Source organism: Sceloporus occidentalis, unplaced genomic scaffold (assembly GCF_023333645.1).
Source record: "Sceloporus occidentalis isolate IW3139 unplaced genomic scaffold, rSceOcc1.0.p SCAF_3, whole genome shotgun sequence".
Classification (NCBI taxonomy): domain Eukaryota; kingdom Metazoa; phylum Chordata; class Lepidosauria; order Squamata; family Phrynosomatidae; genus Sceloporus; species Sceloporus occidentalis.
Genome location: NW_028316983.1, coordinates 17,749,715 through 17,772,830, shown reverse-complemented (window position 1 = coordinate 17,772,830; position 23,116 = coordinate 17,749,715). Strand labels below are relative to the sequence as shown.

At 39.8% G+C, this 23,116-nt stretch overlaps 1 protein-coding gene across 4 annotated transcripts in view; it reads right to left on the bottom strand.

Annotated features, from left to right (window-relative positions):
- LOC149315613 (serine/threonine-protein phosphatase 4 regulatory subunit 1-like) overlaps nt 1-23,116 on the bottom strand; it is a 69,265-nt gene that overhangs the window by 43,514 nt on the left and 2,635 nt on the right. For 3 of the 4 annotated variants that reach the window (XM_089513745.1, XM_089513744.1, XM_089513748.1), the window contains 3 exons: nt 8,694-8,826; nt 5,462-5,568; nt 4,904-5,046 (listed from right to left, as the gene is read on the bottom strand). In XM_089513745.1, coding sequence (XP_089369871.1) covers nt 4,904-5,046; nt 5,462-5,568; nt 8,694-8,826 — 383 coding nt within the window. Of the gene's footprint in view, nt 1-4,903; nt 5,047-5,461; nt 5,569-8,693; nt 8,827-22,588; nt 22,833-23,116 lie in introns of those variants that run through there. The other variant, XM_089513747.1, reaches the window with a different exon arrangement.

The window sequence follows — 23,116 nt, the reverse complement described above, 5'->3', positions numbered from 1 at the left end:
ACAAATCCTGCATCTGCACTGCAGAAATAATCCAGGTTGTCACCACTTTAACAGCCATGGCTCAATGCTATGGAATTCAGGGATTATAGTTTGCTGTGAATTATAGGCCAATTAATCTATTAAGTGTTATTAGCAAATTGTATGCACACCATTTACTTGAAAAACTATTAACTTGGATGGAAGATGAAAACCTTTTGAAAGATGAGTAAGCAGGTTTTAGACCAGGTCGCTCTACAGGAGATAAAGGTATAATTTTACAACACCTTGTTGACAAATATTTAATCAAGCCCAAGGGAGCTCTTTACACATCCATTATTGACTGTAAGTCTGCCTTTGACATGATTCCCCAAGACAGACTATGGCAGAAACTAGAAACAACCAATATTGATAAACGTCTGCTGTTTCTGATTAGTAGTCTTTATACATGTGAAGTCGAAGGCTTTCATGGCCGGCATCCATAGTTTTTTGGTGGGTTTTTCGGGCTATGTGGCCATGTTCTAGAAGAGTTTCTTCCTGATGTTTCGCCAGCATCTAGGGCTGGCATCTTCAGAGAATGCTTGCCTGGAAAAAGTGGGTATATATATACTGTGTGAGCTTGGGAATGCAGGAGTGATTTGCATGTGTATACAGAAAGTCAGATGTACAGTGCACCCTTGCTTTACATGGGGGATCCGTTCCGGACTCCCCTGCATAAAGCAAATTCCGCCTATGCTCAAGCTCGATTTAAATGAATGGGGCTTGTGTATGCGGTGATGCGCGCACGCCATGGGCACGCACCCCATTAGTCCCTATGGGACCCGCCGCCCCTTCCTCTCCGTGCGGCTTTCAGCATATGCTGAAAGCCATTTATGACGTGTGCCCACTGTAATAGGCTAGGATATCTTACTAAGGCCATTCCATCATCCACGGGTGTGAGACAGGGTTGTGTGTTAGCCCCCTCTTTAACATCTATATTAATTCTCTGGTTGAAAGTTTGTCTGGCTTAAATTGCCAATTTAGCAGGTAGACCCCTGTCAATTCTCCTTTATGCAGATGATACAGTACTTCTCTCTCTAACTCTTATTGGTATGCGACAATTACTAAAAGCTCTGGGTAATTACTGCCAAGCTGAAGAGCTAGTAATCAATTATAACAAATCTAAAGTCTTAGTGTTTACTAAGAAATGGAGCATGCACAATTGGCAAATAAATGATCAATCAACTGAACAAGTAAGATCCTATAAGTACCTAGGAGTGATTTTTCAGTCCTCAGGTTCTTAGAAAGCTCAGTATATAAATGCCATAGCAAATGCGCAACGAAATATCAAATCACTTACATCCTTTTTTTTTTCACTAAAGGAGGTCAGCACATCCTTCAGCAATCCAGATTTTTAATATGAAGGCCCTGGCACAGATGTTATATGGGGCACAGTGGCGTGCTTATACTAATTTTGACTCGTTGGAAACTATGCAGACAAAACTTTTGAGATCCATTCTTGTACAGCGCGCCCGCGTCATACGCGGGCGCGCCTTACACGGCTTGAGCATATGCGCTCAAGCCGCGGGGCGTGCACGGGGCAGAAGGGGCGGCGCGTCCCATTCAATTGAATGGGCACGCGCGCCCGTTGCGCCCCGCACCGCCGTGCACGAGCCCCGTTGTTTATAATGGGGCTTGAGCATAGGCGGAATTGGCCTTACGCGGCGGGATCCGGAACGGATCCCCGCGTAAGGCGAGGGCCCACTGTACTCCCAAGGTGTGTGTCTAATGCAATCCTATATTTGGAGACAGGTCAAATGACAGTTGAATCACGGGCATGGGTACTTAAGTTTAACTTTTGGCTCAGAATGCTCACCCCTGTAGGATTAGCACCTTTGATATTGTCTGATGGGTTTCTCTCCAGATGCAATAAGACTCTAAATGAGAAACTACTTAAACTGGGTTTTTCACACACCACCATTTTGGCAATGGGCTATGGGAAAGCAAAACAGAAAATACATTGGCAAATTATAGATGATGAGTTGCAACAACATGTAAAAGCAGCCAGTGTATGCCTTGATTTCAGAGACAATGGTAATGCTATTTTGTTAGCTAACCATTTGAGTCTTCTAACCCTTCCAAAACATAGGATAGCAATCACTTTAGCAAAATTTAATGTTCCACCTACAGCCTTATTGGAAGGGAAATACAATAATATTCCCTATGCCCCTGTGGAACTGCTACAATGGAGACTATAGGTCATGTACTGTTATATTTTCCTTTTTATTATGGCTACTACCATATTTTATTCATCCAATTCTTAGTCGTTTTCCTGGAAGAACTGATGAATTTTATGCATCTTATTTGCTGGCAGACCAGTGTCCAGTAATAACAACAAGGGAGGCCAGTTTTTGCACAGCAGGAATGGTCTGTCGGCATAAGATGATTTCTTAAAAGTTCATAATATTTTTTAGTCTGTTAAAATTTTATAGTGATTTCATACATTATAATGATTTTATATTTTGCAATTTTATTTTTCTTTTTAATATAATTTTGTAAGTGAAATTTTAACTATTATTTACTTTTACAATTTGATGATTTATTTATTTAGGCCTGACAGGGAATTGGCCAGGCAAGTCCAGCTCCATCAGGACTAAGCCTGAAGGAAGGAGACTCCGCCCTCGGCAACTGCCATCTGCCGGCCTGAGAGGGAGTTCGCCAGGCAAGTCCAGTTTCATCAGGACTAGCCTGGAAGAAGAAGAGCCCTCCCTCAAATCCATCTGCCTTGGTCCAGGCCTTAGAGGGAGAGAAGAACCACTGGACCTCATCCCCTTTCCCTCCATCATTCCCTTCTCCTTTTGTTTTGTGTCTTTTAGATTGTAAGCCTGAGGGCAGGGAACTGTCTGATTAAAAATAATATTGTAAGCCGCCCTGAGAGGGCTGAAGGGCGGGATATAAATACCTAAATAAATAAAAATAAATAAATTGTGATATTTGTTGATTGATCGAGGTTTATTGATTGATGTTTGATCAGTTGATCATAATAAATCTATAGTTTGCTGTAGCACCAGAGCTCTCTGACACTCTTACTAAAGTACAAATCCCAGAATTCCACAGCATTGAGCCACAGCAGCTAAAGTGGTTTCAAACTGGATTATTTCTCCAGCGTGGTTGCAGCCACAGTTACATAGCAATTCAGGACAAGTAATACATTCTATGCTGATTAATTCTAAAACAGCAACATGGTTATCATCTTGGACAAGTAGTCCTCAAAATCCAAAGTAAGCACCTTCATGCAAAGAATGCAGTGTTAAATCTGAAAAGTAGTTGGCCCATCTATACAAACTGGTAACATAGCCTGAAACCACATCATATGCCCAACTAACAAGACACACAAAAACACCAACAGAATCTCCAAGAATAATTTCAGCTCACTAACACATTTAATTTACCACTGCATTGAGTACAGTGGTACCCCGGGATACGAATTGATCGCGTTACGAAATTTCCGGGGTACGAAAAAGTTAGATTGGAAAAAACTGTTCCGGGTAACGAAAGATTTTTCGGGTTACGAAATTCATTTCGGCGCGAAATTCAAATGCGAAGCGCGGCTAGCGGCTTTCCAGCGCTAACGGAAAGCCTTTTCGGGTTGCGAAATGTATCAGGTTACGAACGGCGCCGCGGAACGAATTAATTTCGTAACCCGAGGTAGCACTGTACATATTTTTTCTGAGATCAATTTAAACTTCCTGTTTTGATCTTTAAAACATTTTAAAGTATAGGATAGGGTTACTGGAAGAACTGCTTGTACCAATACGAACCTGCTCAAACCTCAAGATGGACACCGAAGGCACAAGCACCTTTGCTCACCACTCTAAACTCTAATACAGCAAAATGTACCACAGATAGGGATTTATCCGTGATGGCTGTACATCTCTGAAATTCTCTCTCTACAGAAATACATTCAGCTTCTTCAGTATGCATGACTTCTATATTTAAACTAACTACTGAAAACCTTTTTATTCACTTAGCGAAGTGATGGTGAACCTATGGCACGCGTGCCAGAGGTGGCACTCAGAGCCCTCTCTGTGGGCACATGTGCCATCGCCCCAGGATAGAGTTTGCCACAGTTTGTTACTAGAAAGCCAGAGGGACATGGCACTTTGCAATAAATAAGTGGCTTTTGGGTTGCAGTTTGGGCACTCGGCCTCTAAAAGGTTCACCATCACTGACTTAGCGCATTGTTGATTTTTTCAATATGGGCAGGTATGCAAACTCTTGGGTTTTTTTATCTAGTTAGTTTGGACTTGAATTCAACTACATTTTAAGGCCAAGTGCTTTGTTTTGGTTTGTAGATTTCTGCTTTTGGAAAAGTTTTTAGATTGAATGGCAATGTATAAATCTGACAAATAGTTTATCATTATATAGGTCAAAACAAAACTATTTTAATATATATTGTCCAGTTAAAATTCCAAAACACACTCTTCTTATAGGTAATTTCTGAATGGAAAGTGCTCCAAAACAAGCCATAGAATTCTGTGTTCCCTTCCTTCTTGCCTCACTGACAGAGCTACAAGGATATCAGAAGATTCTGCTTCTGTTTTAGACTAGAAACAGTTTTGTGTCAACCAAGCTTTATACTGTGGCTAATTTTTAACTATGGTTTGCCAAAGCACGCCAGCTTTACAAACCACTGCTTGAAATTGGTTTGTTTTAATAAATCATGAGATTTACTACACTTTGACCACTTTCATTTATTCAAGTTATAGCAAATCTAAATTGTAAGCAAAGCTTCTGATTTTCTCCTTGCAGCTACTAGAAAAGAGGATGGTGGCACTATGACAGCCCAAGATTCACTGCTTCTTGTATACTAAACCATGAGGCTGATCCTCCTGAAGAAAGTTCATGTCATTAGACTGAACTATATAGTCAGTCCAAAACCCTTTACCTGGTTGTTTGGATCTGTTAGGTATCTTATGACAATAGGCATAAGATACTCAGAAAAAGCTGTAGGGAAGTTTGGCCTACTTTCTTGTAGAAAAATCGCAATAGGTGGTATCTGTTCCATTAATTCTGTACGTACAGTCGGCTCTGAAGAGTTAAAGAACAAACATCTTTAGTTTCAATAAAGGAAATATATGCATTCAACAGATAAAAATCTTGCATTGTAAAATTCTAGATACAGTGATTTCTCTATAAAATATTTTCAAATTACAGCATTTAATACTGACACGAGAAGGGGGAGAATCATTTTTAAAATTTATTTATACCCTGGCTTTCTCCCATTCTTAATGAGGTCAGTTAGAACACTTGCTTGGGCATGCAGATATTCCCAGGTTCAATCTTTGTTATCTCCAGGTAAGGCTGAGTAAGTCCTGTCTACAACTCTATAGAGCTTCTCTTGTCAATGTAGACAATAACATACTAGATAGCCTAAATAATTTACACAAACACACACACACAATTATATTTTGGAGACAGAGGTTATAACAACTAGAACTTTCACCTGTATCTTCAGACAGCCGAACCACTATTGCCATTACTGTCAAGTAATCTTCCTCATTATGGCTGAAATCTCGAAAGACATCAAGCAGACCTCTAGCGATAATCTGCCTACAAAAGCAATAAGTAACTTTTTTAACTGAAGAAAAAGGGGATTGTAATACATAACTCAGATATGAGCAAGATGAAACAGTATGGCACAACTGTAGACATTTTATTTAAATCAAATTACTGTTTGATTATGTACAATATAATGAAACTGAATGCAAAAATATGTAACAGACTATCTACTACATAAACATGAATCACCATTTTTATTGTTCAGAAAAATATGAGGGTATATCAGTGGTTCTGCTCCAAATATAATATGCCTTGAGAAATCCTCTCATGATAACTGCTTCCAAAGGGGTGAAACAATTTTTCCACTTTTCTTCTCTGGTTTGAGTAAGGAATATGCCACTGTCATCATGACATGACATACCGTATATACTCATGTATAAGTCAAGGGCAGTTTTTGGATCCAAAATCATGGATTTTGATATGACCCGTGGATAAGTCGAGGGGCAAACACTGGAGGATGTTACAAAAGATCTAAAGGGGGGGGGGGACAAAGCACCACTTCACTCCCTATATCTCACTCTCTGGACCTCTCCCAAGCATCAGTCTCAGCATGGAAAAGGGGAAACAAACCTCAGCACGCGCACACACACACACTTCCCCTTACCAGAAGCATCTCCAAGGCTCATGGCTTGCGAAAAGGAGGACAGACCTCACTTGTCACCTCCAGGACTTCCAAGGTTCAGGGCTTGAGGAAATACAGAACAGACCTTTCCCTCTCTTTGTTTTTAACCCCCAGGACTCCAAGGTTCAGGGTTTGAGGAAATAGAGGACAGGTTTGAGGAAATAGAGGACAGACCTTTCCCTCTCTTTACTTTTAACCCCCAGGACTCCAAGGTTCAGGGCTTCAGGAAATAGAGGACAGGTTTGAGGAAACAGAGGACAGACCTTTCTCTCTCTCTCTCTCTCTCTCTGCTTTTAACCCCCAGGACTCCCAGGCAAAATGGGGAACAAGCCTGGGCATACTTTCTGTGTGTTCCTTCTCTCAGCAGCAGCTTGTTAGGTCTGGCTCCACATTAAAGCTGAGAGCCTGGGAAACAGACACACACACACACACACACACACACACAAAGAGGGAGAGAGGAGAGCCGGCGCCAGGGCTTCAAACAGGGAGCCGTTACAAAGCTACAGAGGAAGGTGGGCACTTCTTCTTTCTCAAAATTTATTAGCATTAACTCATTGACCCTTCCATAAGTCTACCCAGGATTTTGGAGTTCATTTTGGGGCACAAATTTTTCGACTTATACTCGAGTATATACGGTAGATCAATTCCCTCCTAGGCTGCTCAAAACATTAAAAACAGCAGAAACCACTTTTAAAAATAACGTTTTGTTTTTAAATCAACTGAATGATTTGAAAAATGCCAAGCCTTTGAAAAATATTTATTTGCTTATTGCAAATTAGGCTATTATGACAAGCATCCACCTCCAAACCATCATTTGAAGCCACAAGTTTTGCATTTAGAAATCAGTTGACCTGAAATCAGAAAAACTAAGAGAAAAGAAAATTAGGTATGTCAAGATATGAAGGACTATGTGAACATGTTGTACCTTCTGAACTCTTAAAAACTACAGTTGAGATCCAGTAACAGATGTAGTTGTAACAATAGACATCTCTTGTCACAGCTATGCCTCTCAATGAAAGCTGCAAAACCCCACTTTAGAAGCCAAGCAGCACACCAACAGTGATTTCTGTAGTGCTGAAGAGCGGGCCAGTGAGTGGAGAAGTTTCCACTCCTCTTCTTGCAGCGAGGCACTTTCTGGCAAGCATCCAAAGGTTCCCATGCTGGATTTTGTCTCAGCTGCTTGTCAGAAAAGTCTCACTGCCAGGAGAGAAGTGAATGCTGTTTCACTCACTGCTCCATTCCCCAGTGTCTCAGAAATCCCCATGTTTGTAACACGACTTAGCTTCAAAGGTGGATGGGGGGGGGCACTCTTGATCATTGCACCAATGAATTGAAGCATGTACAGTGTTGTATGCCTGGCTTACAATATCTTAAACACTGAACAGGATGCCAGCCCATGATTTAGAAATCATCTAGATTAAGCTTCATAGCTGCTGCCACTATGGAAGCACAAAAGGAAAGACTTCTATGCTTGCAGTTGCTAGGTTTTCCACAATCTTTGTCAAGTTCATTGCTAGTAGATCATTTAGTAGGCAGAGAAATGAAATAATGTTGCAAAATAAATAAATTTAAAAAGGGTTTTAGTTTCATTAGGAGGCCTTTTTACTTTCCCCCTACAATTCAGGAACTATAAGAGGCATCAAAATGTCTTAAATCAAGCACATCTCAATCTCATTCAAATCGATTGCAGTTCAGTTTCCTACCACAATCACAACACTCTGGATTACCCCACCCTGCTCATAAAGAGGAGGTAAATTACATACAGGTTTTGGTTTTGGCGGGTGAGAAAAAATAATCTAACAATAGCCGACAGTGAAGGAAACTTGCTGCACTCTACCAACAATCTAGAGATGCAAAGGGATCTTGTAGCATCTTTGATTCTAATTAAGAGAAAGAAGTTAGCGCCATAAGCTTTGAAAGACTTATAGAATCATACAATCGTAGAGTTGGAAGAGACCACAAGGGCCATCCAGTCCAACCCCCTGCCATGGAGGAAATCTCAATCAAAGCATCCCCAACAGATAGATGGCCATCCAGCCTCTGCTTAAAGACTCCACCACTCTCCAAGGAAGTGTGTTCCACTAAACATCCCCAGCTCCCTAAGTCATTCCTCAAAGGACATGGTTTCCAGACCTTTCACCATTTTAGTCGCCCTCCTTTGGACACGCTCCAGATTCTCAATGTCCTTTTTTAATTGTGGTGCCCAGAACTGGACACAATATACCAGGTGGGGCCTGACCAGAGCAGAATATAGTGGCACTATTACTTCTCTTGATCTAGACACTATACTTTTATTGATGTATAGCTTTAAGTCTACTTCCGCAGATGCATGGAGGGAAATGTTTAGGAGCAGGTTTTAAATAAATAAGAAGTTAATGAATACATTTCAGATTAAATTCTGTAATTAAACAGATAAATTATAGGAACTTTTTAGTTAAAATATATAATAAAATATTAAACCCACTAGCATTAGCATCATTACTTGCATTGTTACCTGTTAAAGATATTATCACTAAAAGCATATTTTTCCAGACGTGCAAGCGGAGCCAGGTTATCCTGCCCTGGAATGTCCAAGAATGCAGTTATCCTCATGCTATCACAATCTGGTCCATAGTCTTCAAACCCAACTTGAAGGGAAGAAAAGTAGGATGTCAGCAAGGAGAAAAACCCTTATCATCAGATGTAATTAACAGGATGAATTTGAGCCTTTTAAAATTAATCTGTTGAAAAGCAAGGCTGCCTATTTTCACAAAGTTTGGAATTTCTAAGTAATGAGATCTGTCACACAACTTTGAAAGAATGCACAAAGCTAACGATTAATAACATAGAAAAGGGCTAGTATGAGTAAACGGAACTTGGAAGCAAAGATGTCAGAAACTAAATCTACAAATTTCTATTTTAAAAATATGAACTGAAAAATATTTTGTTAACTCAGATATGCAAAATGTTCTGCAAATCATATACTGTCAGCCCTCGGTATCTACAGGTGATCCGTTCTGGACACACCCACCCCCGCAGATACCAAAACTCACAGATGCTCAAGTTCCATTGTCCCCAATGGTGGTGCGTGCACATAGCTGCACTGCCATTAAGGACAGCCTTGTTGCCATCTGTGGATGCTTGAATGGCAAATCCGTGGATACCAGTAGTAACAATATATACACTTTACAGTATTAAGAATTAGCAGTATGTTAGGTACATTATGATTAGGCACCTATTCCATTAAATCAATATTAAGGTCTATAAAGAAAAGAATAGAAGGAAACCACTAACACTTTGAAAGCTGAGAGTACACATTCAGAATCCCAGCTTGGTCTCAGCCATAAGCATTGGGAAGAAATGTACAAAGCAGATTGTATTAGAACACTGGAAGGGGATCTCTCCTGATCATTGTGGTCTACTAGCAAGCTTGCCTAAATACCTTAAAAGCATCAGATCCTGTCTAATCTTGGAGGCTAAGCAAAGTCAGCCCTGGTTAGGACTTGAATGGGAGTCTGCCAATGAATACCAGCTGCTGTACACTTTATTTCACAGAAAGGAACTGGCAAAATCACCTCTGAGCATCCTTTGCCTAAGAATACCCTATGAAAATCACAGAGCCGCCTTAAGTCAACAGTTCACTTGAAGAATACACATACTCTAGCATAATATACAGATTACAAGATTCACAGATGAATCTCCAAATCTGTAAATAAACTTTAAGCATTAGTGGCAGTGCAAGAAATACAATATCAGCTTTTTAACAGACTAAAAATATACCTTTTTTTCTTTTTTTAAAAAAGCTAAATTTATATGCACTATTAAAGAAACTCCGATTTTAATAAGTGTCTTCATTACAGCATACCATTTTAAGATAAGCAGTACAAAGTCATTACTGCTTTCTGCCACCAGAAATATGATGTGGAAGTTTCATGCTGTAGTCATTTGCAAAACATTTGAAAGTCTCACCTACTAATATATTGGTATATTGCAGAAGATGTTGTGCTAAACTATTCCATTCCCATTTTCCTTTTGACAAAATATATAAAAGCTTGTTCACATTCACTGATTCACAAATAAAACATGTAAATATACAATAGTTAATAATTCTATTTCAATTATACATTTTGATTTGTTCAAAACAATTCTTGCCCAGTAACCCATATTCTAGCTTTATACCCTCTCCTTTCTCTCTCTCACCTCCTCTCTCTCACAGTCCTACATCTGACATATTCCTGCTTAAGGAACTTCCTCCTCTCAATAAACATTTAATGAAGATAATTCATGGCCAAAGCAATATACATAAACTACATAAACGACCAAATACAGTAAGTAGTTATCATGTATCAATGCATTTCAAAAACAGACAATGCAAACTTTAAAATGATAAACATAAGAAACTAGTACAAACAAATAGGCATGCTGAAACAGAAGGAACCTAGTGAATTTTGTCAAGGAGAACATTCTGAATTCTCAATCCCAGCAACAGAAAGTCCTTCTTCTTTACAACAACCTGACCTGTGGTAGCAATAGGACCTGAGCAATGGGACTCAGGAGCTCTAAGGCTGATCTTAAGGCTATGTGAGTTCCCTGATGAAAAGTTGCAGTTGTTAAATATACAGTCGCCCCTCCGTTTTCACGGACTTGAGATCTGTGGTTTTGATTATTCATGGAAGGGCGACCTCCGTTAAAGTTAATGGTGCACACGCCCGTGAAAAGTGCACATAGCTGCACTCAGGAACACGCAGCCATTCAAAGCTATGGGACTTGAATATATGCACATTTCCAAATTGGGGGGGGGGGGGGCTGGAATGGATCCCCTGTGAATTCGGAGGGAGGATTGTATTTTAATCTGCAATAATAATAAATCAAGTTTCTGATTCTGATCTCTGTATTTTAGTTTTTGTTTGTGCCTGGCTAAGAAGAAGCCTTTTGTAGAAAGTAGCCTACTTTTTGTGATAAACTTTCACAAGATGTAAACGCAAATGTCATTGCTGCTGCCCTGATTTTTTTAAGCAAAGTAAATCTGTCAATCATAGTATGGAATGGACTGTGTATTGTGTATTACAAAGGTGAAAATGCTGGGAAATTAGAAGATTATGCTTCCTTAATCTGGTCATATCTGGAGAGTCAAAAATGAGCCCAAGTGCAGACACACCAGGAACTGTATCTTTATTGTATTTTCCATGCACTGTATATATTGAATTTGTACACGCTCATTATCACTGTCATAGCAGAAAGAGAAGAACATTCAGGTGCAATGGAAAGGTTGAGGGTCTAAAAAAACAAAACCTAAATCTGTCAGTTGGTATACAGAGTGAGCGCTTAGCTGCAAAATGTCATAACTGAATGACCCATTTAGTTTTCAGATTAACACAAGAAACATAGCCTAAGAAGCATAAAATTCTTCACATATCTTTGCCAGGTTGGCTGGATACAGATTTAAGGCCTTGAAACTACCCAAAGAGGCTGGCAACAAATTTTACCAATCCTGCTTCTTGTCTCAAATAACAGCCAAAAGGATGGGTGTGCCAGATGATTAAGAGATCTGAAAGCCAGAAACTTTTCTTGTATTTGAAGGAAGCCAACAGAATCAGGAGAGGCAGAATATTATCAATCCAACATGATAGGAAATGACAAGACTATGAGTCACTCTTTTGGCACCAGATATGGAGTGGAAAGGCTGCTAATTTGCAGAACTGTGAAGGAAAATCTAGATAGTTGTAGAAATGCTTCAAGACAAAGGAGAGGAACCCAGTACAAAGTGTACCTGGGCAAAAATGCTGACAAAGGCTGAAAGCTACCTTTGAGATTACATTTCTTTAAACGAACTAGAAAAAGGCAGGTGAGGGACACATGTGTTAACATCTGAACAACAATGCAGAAATTCTACAGACAAGGGATGGAATGCTGTTGGAAAATGAAGCTAATGTAACAGTCCATTATGCTTTACTGCTGCTATTGTTAACTGCCTTCAAGTTGATTTTGACCTATGACTATCCTATGAATAAGATCTCCAAGTCACCCTATCCTCATCCTCCCTGTTCAGTCGTCTTCTTTTCCTACAGGACCCGGAACAACAACAACAACAACAACAATAATAATAATAATAATGTTTATTTATATACCGCTTTTCCAAATTAGATCAAAGCGGTGTACAACAGGAAGTACAATACAAAGTCAAAATAAAACATAACAGGCCTCTCTCCCCCTCAAGATGGTGGTCGGAAGGAGGGCTTTTTCTTCTTCCAGGCAGGCAGTTGGAGCTAGCCTGCCTCTCTCCCCCAAGATGGTGGCTGAAGGGAGGGTTTTTCTTTTTCCAGGCAGGCAGTTGGATGCAAGCTACAGGAAAAGAGATTACACTTCAACATTAGGAGGAACTTCCTGACAGTAAGGGCTGTTCGATAGTGGAACACACTCCCTCAGAGTGTAGTGGAATCTTCTTCCCTGGGGGGTCTTTAAAAAGAGGCTTGATGGCCATCTGTCGGGGATGCTTTGATTGAGAGTTCCTGCATGGCAGGGGGTTGGACTGGAGGCCTTTGGGGTCTCTTCCAACTCTACGATTCTATGATTCTATTGCTGTCACCCTTACCAAGCATTATAATCTTATCTCATGATATGGGCAAAGTGCAACAGTGTCGGTTTAGACATCTTTGCTTCTGGTGAGAGTTCTAGGAGCTCTAGGACCATCCACTGGTCTTTTTAGCAGCCCACAGTATTCTCAGAACTCTTCTCCAGCACTACATCTCAAATGAGTTGATTTTCCCGTCTATCAGCTTTCTTCACTGTCCAGCTTTCACAACCATACAAGAAATGGGAAATATCATGACATGGACAAACCTAACTTTAGAATTTAAAGATGTATCTTTACATTTTGGGATCTTTCCAAGTTTCTTTCCAGCTGCCCTTCCAAGTCTTTTTTTGATTTCTTGACTGCAGTCTCTGCTTTGATTGATGACTGAGCCCAAGAATGGAAAGTCTTGAAGTATTTCAATCTCATCATCATCCACTTTAAAATTATGTAGATTGTATGTGGACATAACTTTTGTTTTCTTGATGTTCATCTGTAAATCTGACTTTGTGCTTTCTGCTTTTGTACTATTACACTATTACCATTACACTAGTGGTCACATTTTTATCCAAGTTATCCAGTGGATACAAAGGAAGTAAGGCAAAGTTGTTGACATCATCACTGTAAGGACTCTATTGGCTCTGAGCAGCCTATTTCTCCAGTTCCTGGTTTCTGTGGGGGTTCCTCGGAGGCAAAGTAGCTGAGAAAACTGGCCTGGACAATTGTCTGTGCCAATAAATAATAATAATAATAATAATAATAATAATAATAATATAGGCTTCTCCTCTCAATGATGAGCAATACGTAATTTGCCTTACTGCTTCCTTACCCATTGTGCTGTGGCATTTTTCCTCCTGTCACTGCCTAGGCCAGCTTAGTTACTCAACAGGATTTTGACTTTGTTTGGGTTCAAACCCCTTCAGTACATCAGCCTTGTCAAAATTGCCTCTATGCAAGTAGAGACAGCCATTTGAAAACACAGATCAAACACATGACTGCTTATGCCTGCATACTCAGACCTTTACACCCACCCACAATCTAGCAGGGAAGCATATCCAAAAAAAGGGAGGACAACTAGGAATGAGAACACAGCACTGCATCTTAGCTGCTAGCTTTGTAGTCAGTCTTTGGGTTTTTGCAAAAAATGAAATTTACACAGCAACCTCCAGATGAAAAAGTTTCAGCCTATTCTCAAGGAGGAACTTCAACATTTTAGCGCTGCATTGTGCTGTGTTTCCCCGTGTTACATGCTACAGCAAGTATACTTCATCATTTGGTTTTAAATCTCAAGAAGGAAGAGATCAGCAAAAGAAGGTAAAAGGGCAATGAGGGGTTTCAGAGGAATTTGGAAGAGTGAAGTAAGAGTAAGACTACACTTGGAATTATTGTCAAGTCTGCACTTATAGATGCCTATACAGAAAAGTAATAATAGGAAGAGAAGGCCTATGGGGAAAGGAATCAGTTAATACTGTATATACTCGACTATAAGTTGACCTCATATATAAGTCAAGGCCTGGTTTTGGGACCAAAATTATTGATTTTGATATGACCTGTGGATAAGTCAAAAGCAAAACCTAGGGGTATGTTACAAGGAAGCTAAAGGATGAAGCAAAGGAAAACAACGACTAAAATTACTAGACTTATACATAAGTATATACAGTAATTAAAATATGTATATCCTTATATGTATCTTAATCAATGTATAAGTAATATATGTACATAATTAAAGTATGTACAGTATATTAATATTTTGAGCCCATCACAGCCAAATTACAACTATTAACATGTAAAGATAAAATCTGAAAACAATATAGTGGTTACTGGTAAACCTAGAAAAGGGAATCTTTTTCTGCTTAAACAATAAGCAATGTAATATATGTCCACTCTCAGAGTTCTGGTGCCACAATAAACTACAATTCCCAGGATTCCCTAGCACTGAGCCAGGGCAATTGAAGCGGCCTCAAACTGACTTATTTCTGCAGTGTGTTTTGGACCTCAGAAAATCAATGGGGCTTAGCCCCTGATAAAAGGGTACAAGGGCTTGACAAACAGGAACTAGGGATCATACATAAGACAATAGGGGAAAAAATACAGTCCCTGTCAATCCCCCATGATATAATATTGATCCCCTCAATTTAGCTGAAATGCAACTAAGCAGCAAGTAAAATATAACATGAACAAGAGGAAATAAAGATTAAGAAGCCAGTGAAAATAGTAATAATAACAGATAAGCAGCAACTACATTATTTTATTGACATAATCTTTTCTTGCCCATCTTCTAATACCAATATTACAACTGTCAATCTTAGGCTAGCATTTATAATACCAGAATTAACAACTGTTGACAAATTCTAAACCTAAACATGCTCACTCCCTCTCTACTTTTGTGCCCTTTTTAAAAAAAAGAAATTAATGTAACTTATTTAAAACTCTGCCTGGATGATGAAAATATTTTTATATATGACATAAAACAGGCACTTCTGGAACAACACACAGCAGAGCACCTCATGTATAAATGAGGCATGTGCTCTCTGGGGATGGAAGGTCACTCATGAGGCATTCCTATACAGATTTGTCTTTCACTCCCATTGCATATAAGGGGCACAATTCAGATTAAACATGTTCAGCATCGCCCTGTTTTTTAAGATACTTGGAATCTAATAAAAAAGAATGGCCTGTTACAGACAGCCAAAATAAAGCTGCTTCGAGTCACTTTGGAGGTATAGTATTTCAATAATACATGGGTCCTAAGCGTCCAAAAGCCGCACCAAAGCCACGCTCCAGTCCTAAGGACTGGAGTGCGGCTTTGGTGAAGCTTCCAGACTCTTAGGACTCATGCATCATTGAAATACCATACCTCCAAAGTGACTCGAAGCAGCTTTATTTTGGCTGTCTGTAACAGGCCAATATGTATTTTAAACAGAAGTAAATGAACAGTGAAACACAGCACAAAGATATATCACAACTGTTCTTTGCACTGAATAACTACTATAGCAACTTGTGACTTTACTGCACTACCATGAAAAGAAAGGGGTCATCTCTTACAATGAACAAAAGCAGATATTGCTCCAGAAGATATTGTGCCAGTATCTTGAGGCTTTAGACAGCATTATCATTCCAAAAAATTAACATAAGCTGCTTAGGATTTGATTATTCATTTGACCTTGACAGATCATGAATTTCAAAGACATCATTTTGAGTCATATTGGCCCATTACAAACAGGCAAGAAAGTACATGCTCAGCACGTACTAGGGTTAGAAAGGGGCGTCTCTTGCAGACGCCCCTAACCCTAGTACGGACTGAGTCCATACGAAATGGCAGCGGCTGTTCCACATGGCCGCCGCCATCTTGATGTAGCGGACGCGCTGCATCCACACGTCGCGCCCCGGAAATGATGCCGCGAGTGCGCCCTTCAGCACTTGCGGCGTCTCTTACGGGGCACAGGAAGGACCGCGATTTTCGCGCTCCTTCTTTGCAGCGTCCGGGAACCGCACCGCTTGGCTGCTGCGGTTCCCGGATGCTGCAACCGGCGGTGGCAGCAGACCACCGCTTTTCGGCGGTCTGTAACCCGCCTTAGTCTAAACTCATACATTAAATACATGTGTGTGTTTATGTGTGTGTGTGTGCTTTGAAACTGTGTTTTATCACATACAGTAGAGTCTCGATTAACCGACCTTCGGTTAGCTGACGTTCTGGATTATCCGACGTCCCATGCTTTGAAGCATGGGACATCGGATTGGGAACAAAAGTCCCTCACCTCCCATCCCCTCCCTCCTTCTTTCCTCCCTTCCCTCCCTCGTTTCCTGCTTACCTTCTCTGCTTGGGCCAGGCCTCTCCTCGGCAGCCTGGGGTTCTCCTCCGTGGCCACCGAGTCCTATCCTTCCCTGCCTCCCTTCCCTTTCCCTCCAAGGGCTCCAAAGAGCCCTTTGGGGAAAAGGGGAGGTCTGCCCCGCAGAAACCACCACAAAGGAAGCAGGAGGGAGGGAAGGAGGAGAGGCGAGGGGCTTTTGTCCCCAATGGCGGCACGGGTGCATGCGCGCCATCATTGGGGACAAAATGCCCCTCCAGATTATCTGACATTTTCAGGTATCCGACTATCAGTTAGCCCCATTTATGTCGGATAATCGAGACTCTACTGTATTAGTGTATGAATATGCAAGCTCTATATAGTGCTTTGTGCACTACACAGGTACAGAATACATGTTTCCAGGTAAAGAAAGGGTAAATCAAAATCTAAATAAGGGCACAACATTAAACTGTGTACTGTATGGACTGTGTCCATAAATGGAAACCACTGGTGGAATGGATTCCCACTTACCTGTCCAGAGCAGCTTTGGGAAGTGGGAAGAGCAAGGGGAAGCCTGATTGTGCAAACAGAAGTCCACTCACATGACAATGGAATAACTGTTTTATTTCTAACAGACAAAAAATATTTTTTCCTTTACATTAAAAAAGGAAATGGCTTCCTTACAAATGAAAAAAAAATTTCTCATCATATCTTTATTAACATCTGGTAAACCCTTCAGAGGCTTTCAGGAATACATTTGGCAATTTCTGTCACAACCTCAATCAGTGTTCAGTGGCATCCCTGGGGTTTGATTCCAGGACCCCCACCCCCATCCCCACTACCCCCAAGGATACCAAAATCTGTGGATATTCAAGTCCCATTAAATGCAATGTATTATTTATTTATTTATAAATAAATGGTGCTCTTTATACAAAATGGCAAAATCAAGTGCTTTTTGGAATTTATATTTTCTTTTAATATTTTCAAGCCATGGATGCTTGAATCCATGGATAAAGAATCCGTGGATACAGAGGGCTGACTGTATAATGAATACGAACTCAACAGGTATCAAGTTGCTCATCTTCTGGTCTCAACTGCCAATACGCTAAGTGTGAAAAGTAGCAACTTACCTCCTGGGAGTACTGCAGTGTCATTCAAGATAAAGGCAGAGAAAAACTTTGCATATTTAAAAACATGCACCATGAAATAAACAACAGCCATTACTCCTATAAGAGATTCCATAACCTTGCACAGTAACTCATTCTGTGAAATCAGCTGACAAAAATCAACTTTAAAACATAAAAATAAAACTTTTTATTTATTTAAGACATTTTTAATTTAAACAACATTTCAGTTTTTTTGTAAAACAATTATTGAAAAAAGGCCTACATCAAAGAAACCACTATGCTTCTAGTTATACAGTTGGCCTTCCACATAAATTTTGACTAATATATTCTCTCTTGAAATCTCTAGGTCCAGCACCACAACTCTGCCAGAAGTTGACCATAGAGTTATGCTGGAGAGCTTAGGGGTTCCTGGAGAAAACTCTTCTCTAGACATTTGTAGGTTCCCCAGCATGATTCAATGATCAACTTCTGTCAGATGTTGACCACAGAGTTGCACTGGAGGACTTGGGGATTACTAGAGAGGTGTTCTCTTAGATAAAAAGTGTTTTTTTATTTGCTGTTTTTCCACATTCATGGGGGCCCTTGACCCCTAACCCCAGCAAATGTGGAGGGACCACTGTATTCTATGAATATGTTAACAGCAGTTTAGGAAGAGGTGAGAAAAACTGATCAGTGCTACTCTGCAGGAGGTCTCATAAGAAGAAGCCCCAGCCACAGTCTTGCCTCTCTAGACACTAAGGGGCTGTACAGATGAGGAGAAAGGGGTGGCCAGAGGCCGCTTCCTTCTCCCTCGGATCATTGCCACGGCAACCACACATCACGGCAACGATCCACTCCACCGCTGCCAAAGTGCCATTAGCGTCCTGAAGTGGCATGGTGATACCCCTTGTGTGCCGCGCTGTTTGGATGCAGCGCATGAGGCATGTCATCATTGTGTGTGCCATCTTAATGGGCGTGCGCCAAGATGGCGCCCAGACAGCATGGTAGGGCTCGGGAGTATGCAGACGCTCTGCTCTCCCGAGCCCTAACATCGGTCCTAGGCCAGCGCAAGGTGCCAGTATGTATCAGGCCTTTGATATTAAAGGTCAATGCATAGAAATTTTAGAGAGAAATGCAGGCAATCTAAAAAAGGAAGGGTCTGAATGTAAGTTGAAGGGATCACTTTTTTATGAATTTGAAACTAATCTGAAAACAATTCAGAATTGTTCATTATATATCAAACTTGTAATCAGACTTACATCACTGAATATGTATTAAGAGTATAATAAATAACAACATACTTCTATGAAAAACAATGATTAAACAACCTTCCTCACTGATGATTTAGACTGTGGTTTAAATCACCAATGATTAAATTACTAATTAGATCACTGTAACTTAAATTACCAATTATTTAAACAGTGGTTTAAATTATTCAAACCGATTCCTTCAGAAAAGTGATTTAAATCATTAAATCTTGAAGCAGGCCCACCCCCCACTCACACCCAGTGTGTGCATGTGTCCACCTTGCCTCTCTAAATGCAAAGATAACAAAGGTTAATTAATAAAGAATTTGGGGAGATTTGCAGAAGATCTGGACACAGAGGCAGGATGCAAATCAAAACAAATCCATGTTTTAAAACTGGTCCATGACTTAAACCACGATTTAAATCAGGTGGATTTAAATCAAATGCTGAAACAGCTCTGGAAGTAGTAGTGGGGCTCCATCATATGCAGGATTTCTCTTACGCAGGGGTGGTAGTGTCCGGAACGGATCCCCTACATAAGGGAAGAGCCCACTGTATTCCAAAATCAAAAATAAATCTGAAATCCCAAATACGTTGTATGTTTTTGGATGTCTCAAGCATTTTGGATAAAGGACACTCAACCTGTAATGACAATGTGATAGGCCTAAATCCTAAAGGTACCAGATCCCTTCTGATCTTGGAAGCTAAGCAAGGGCTGTCCTGGTAAGTACTTGAGTGGGAAACCAACAAGGAATACCAGATGCTGCAGGCTATATTACAGAGGAAGGAACTAGTAAAACTATCTCGGAGCATTCCTAGCCTAAGAAAGTCCTATGAAATTCATGGGGGTCACCTTAGTTGACAGGCAACATGAAGGCAGATGCATACACATACAGTATAGCCCCTCCTTTCTCAAGTTTTAACACTCCATGTTCTTTCATCTTTCCCATGTATGAACTGAACTTTGTCTCAAAGCTCTTCCTGAAGAATTTCTACTTCCACAATTTATTCTGGTGTTACTCTCCATTTCTGAGGAGTATTATTTTTTAAGCCTTAAAAGCACTGCTGTTGACACAACTTAAAATGACATGCCTTTTTAGCATCAGTTGGCACATCATTAGTTTAATTTCTCTGATGCTTAATTTATGTACTGATGGTTATCCAGCTGCACCTTTTCTTTATTAAGTGAGTGATCAATTTTGAATAGTCTAAAATATCTGCTAAGTCCTTTTAATTTCTTAGTTAACCTGATGAGCATTAATCATTCCATTAAACTGAATGTAGTTCCTCAGATCATAAACTGCAGACCAAGGGGTTTGCTAGTGCTTAATGTTGCAGATCCTCCAACTACAGTACAATATCAGTACTTAAGTTATTGTTCCTCAAATGTGGCCAGGAGCATATTTTAATGATGCAACCAAAGCATGAAAATACAAGTGGGTCAGATGAACAACAAGAAAAGTGACACTGGGTATCCACAGGAGTAGATCTGAGAGAGCAGCCGAAGATTCACTGAAGACAGACCCTATTTACCCCTTGCTTGAAATCCTGCTGTTCCAAGAATCACAGAAGTTGATATCTGAGGATTCTCAGTGTTTTTGCTGGATAGACACCCTTACATTTCTCTGTGGGAGGAAATGGAATAAATATTTCTATTTGGCTTTTGTGATAAAATGCTAAAAGTCTGCATTTACAGAAACCTATGAGATGGGGAAACTATTTTGCACCTATGTGGATTATGCTGAATCCTGAATTTAGAGTAAGGGAATATACAGACCTCAAGCCACTCATGTCTATTACTACAGACCTTTCCCTTTCCCCAAACAAGTGAATAGAGAGATTGGATGCTGCTCCCTTGACTTTTACAAAAAAATGGAGAAGAGTCTGCAATCTGAATGGCTCAGCCAACAGTCAAAATATTATACTCTGTAGCTACAGGTTAGTTATTAAACTACACATTAGTGTAGGATTACAAAGACCAAAACATGGATTATGTTTTCTTTTTAGTGCTAGACCTCTAAAGCTGAAGAACAGTTCTGTAAATTTTTTGATAGTAACAAGGGAATATAGTGTAAGTACTGAAACAAAGAGAGCCAAGTTTTTTACTATTTTTACTTTGCAAGTCAAAAGATCCTCATTTAAACAGCTTGAACTGGCAGCATGTTTGTTCTAAATATGTCATTTCATGTCATGACAAATGGAAAAAAGAAGAATCCTAAAATTATTTCACAATAATGTTTTCCTTCCAAATCTGTAAGAGTCAGCAGTTTCATATTAATGGAAAATAAGCATACATGAAAAAGAGAAGTGAAGGGAAACACATATTTTAGCACAAACATAGATATGCCTATTCAGAAGTAAGTCCCACAGAGTTTAACAGGATTTATTCCCAGGGAGGTAGGTAATTTTAGGCTGTACTCCTACACATTTCTATTAAAGAATAAGTCCTACTGATTCAACAGGGCTTACTACTACCATGAGCAGAGCTATCATGAAATTTCATCCAATAAAGTGATAAGGCATCTGAGAAATTCTGAAACAAGACAAGAGTTTTGATTAGGCTAGTCACGTCTCTCAGAGGACCTTCACATATCTATTATCCCCATTACTGATAGTTTTATATCTCACAAAAGTGCCAGTTTTATGCTAAAGAAAATACTATCATTGAAAGATACAGTATTTATTCCAAGTGAAGAATTCCAGATAAACTAGGATGAAAGCACTGACACAATGCCTGATTTTTAATCTATTAATTGATTCAAAACTCTCCTCAATTAATCAGGCAGTATTATTAGCACTTAAGAGTGCAAATGGCATAGTAGCATCTTAAAAGAGGCAACTCCCTTTCCTCTGACATACTACCTCTTCTGATGTTATGCCACCCAGGACATATGCACATAAAAACTTTTATTTGTATCCCGCTTTTCTGTGACGAGACAATCAAAGCGGCTCACAACACATTAAAATCCACATTTACAAAACGCATCTTATAAAAACAAAAGCAAGCATTTTACTTCAGAACTGTAATTTTTACTTGCTTGCAAATATAACTGATTTTTCAACTAAACCCCTAATAATTTAGAATGAGTCCAATCCCACAAACACACACAGGAAAATGTCAAACTAAAATCAACAGTAGTTCTGAGAATTACACTGTACAGTTTAACAGTATCACAGACCTAAATGGCACACATCATTTCAAAACCCGAAGCAACACACAAGCAGATACTGTAATGCATTGCTGACAAGTAAAGCATCCCCTTGCACTTTTTTCATTTCAAGAGGCAGCCACAACATCCTCCTCAGCACAAGAAACATCATCATAAGTAAGAATGCTCAAATTACTAGACTGAATATCTTAACCCTACTACAAGTTGTGCTGAAGTTCCCATGGGGCAAAGGTGGGGAGGAGAACCATAATGCATTAACAGAGCTACAAAATATTCAGGTGGGATTAACAAAAAGTGTGCAATGGAAATTATTTTCTTATTTTTTGTTATCAATTTTATTTTCTGTTTGCTCCATGTTAAGCACATCGTTTTCCAATATTTTATCCTCGCAACACCCCTGTAAAGGAGGTTGACATAAAGTGATTTGACCACTGAGCTGTCTAGCTGAAATGCAACATATTGGCTGGTACTCTGTTAGTGTCATATTTATATGTAGATCACAGTATGAATGCAGGGTAAAGTACTCACCATGACACAATAAGTGTATTCTGCTGAGAGTCGAGAGTGAAGTTGCACATCCAGCAATGCTGTGTACTGTGGCTGCAAACTGCACAATGGTACCCAATCGTTGACATGTGTGCTATTTGGTATGAAGTTGTGTAGTGCTGCTGAGCATATCTCCACACATGGATATTTGCATTACACTAATAGGTCACTGGATTACAGCCATTGTCTCCCTGCTAATACAGGAGAGGTGATCCCCATAATGTGAAGCATGTCTTCCACAAAGATGTATGTACATTTCTGGCAGCACATAACTATTGATGTGAAAGAAAGGAACGCCTATGCAGACAAGTTTCCAAATTTACAGTTGTGACATCAAGCACTCTTGTAAAACTTGGCCCTAAGGGTGTATTTGCACCACATTTCTAGCCTGATTTGTGCCCTCTAGACCTCAACTGAAGTTAGTTTTCAAGGGTTTGCAGATGACCTAATTTGTCACCCCTTCAATATTTCAGCACTAGGGAACCTGCATAGGTTATCTCTCATAGAAAA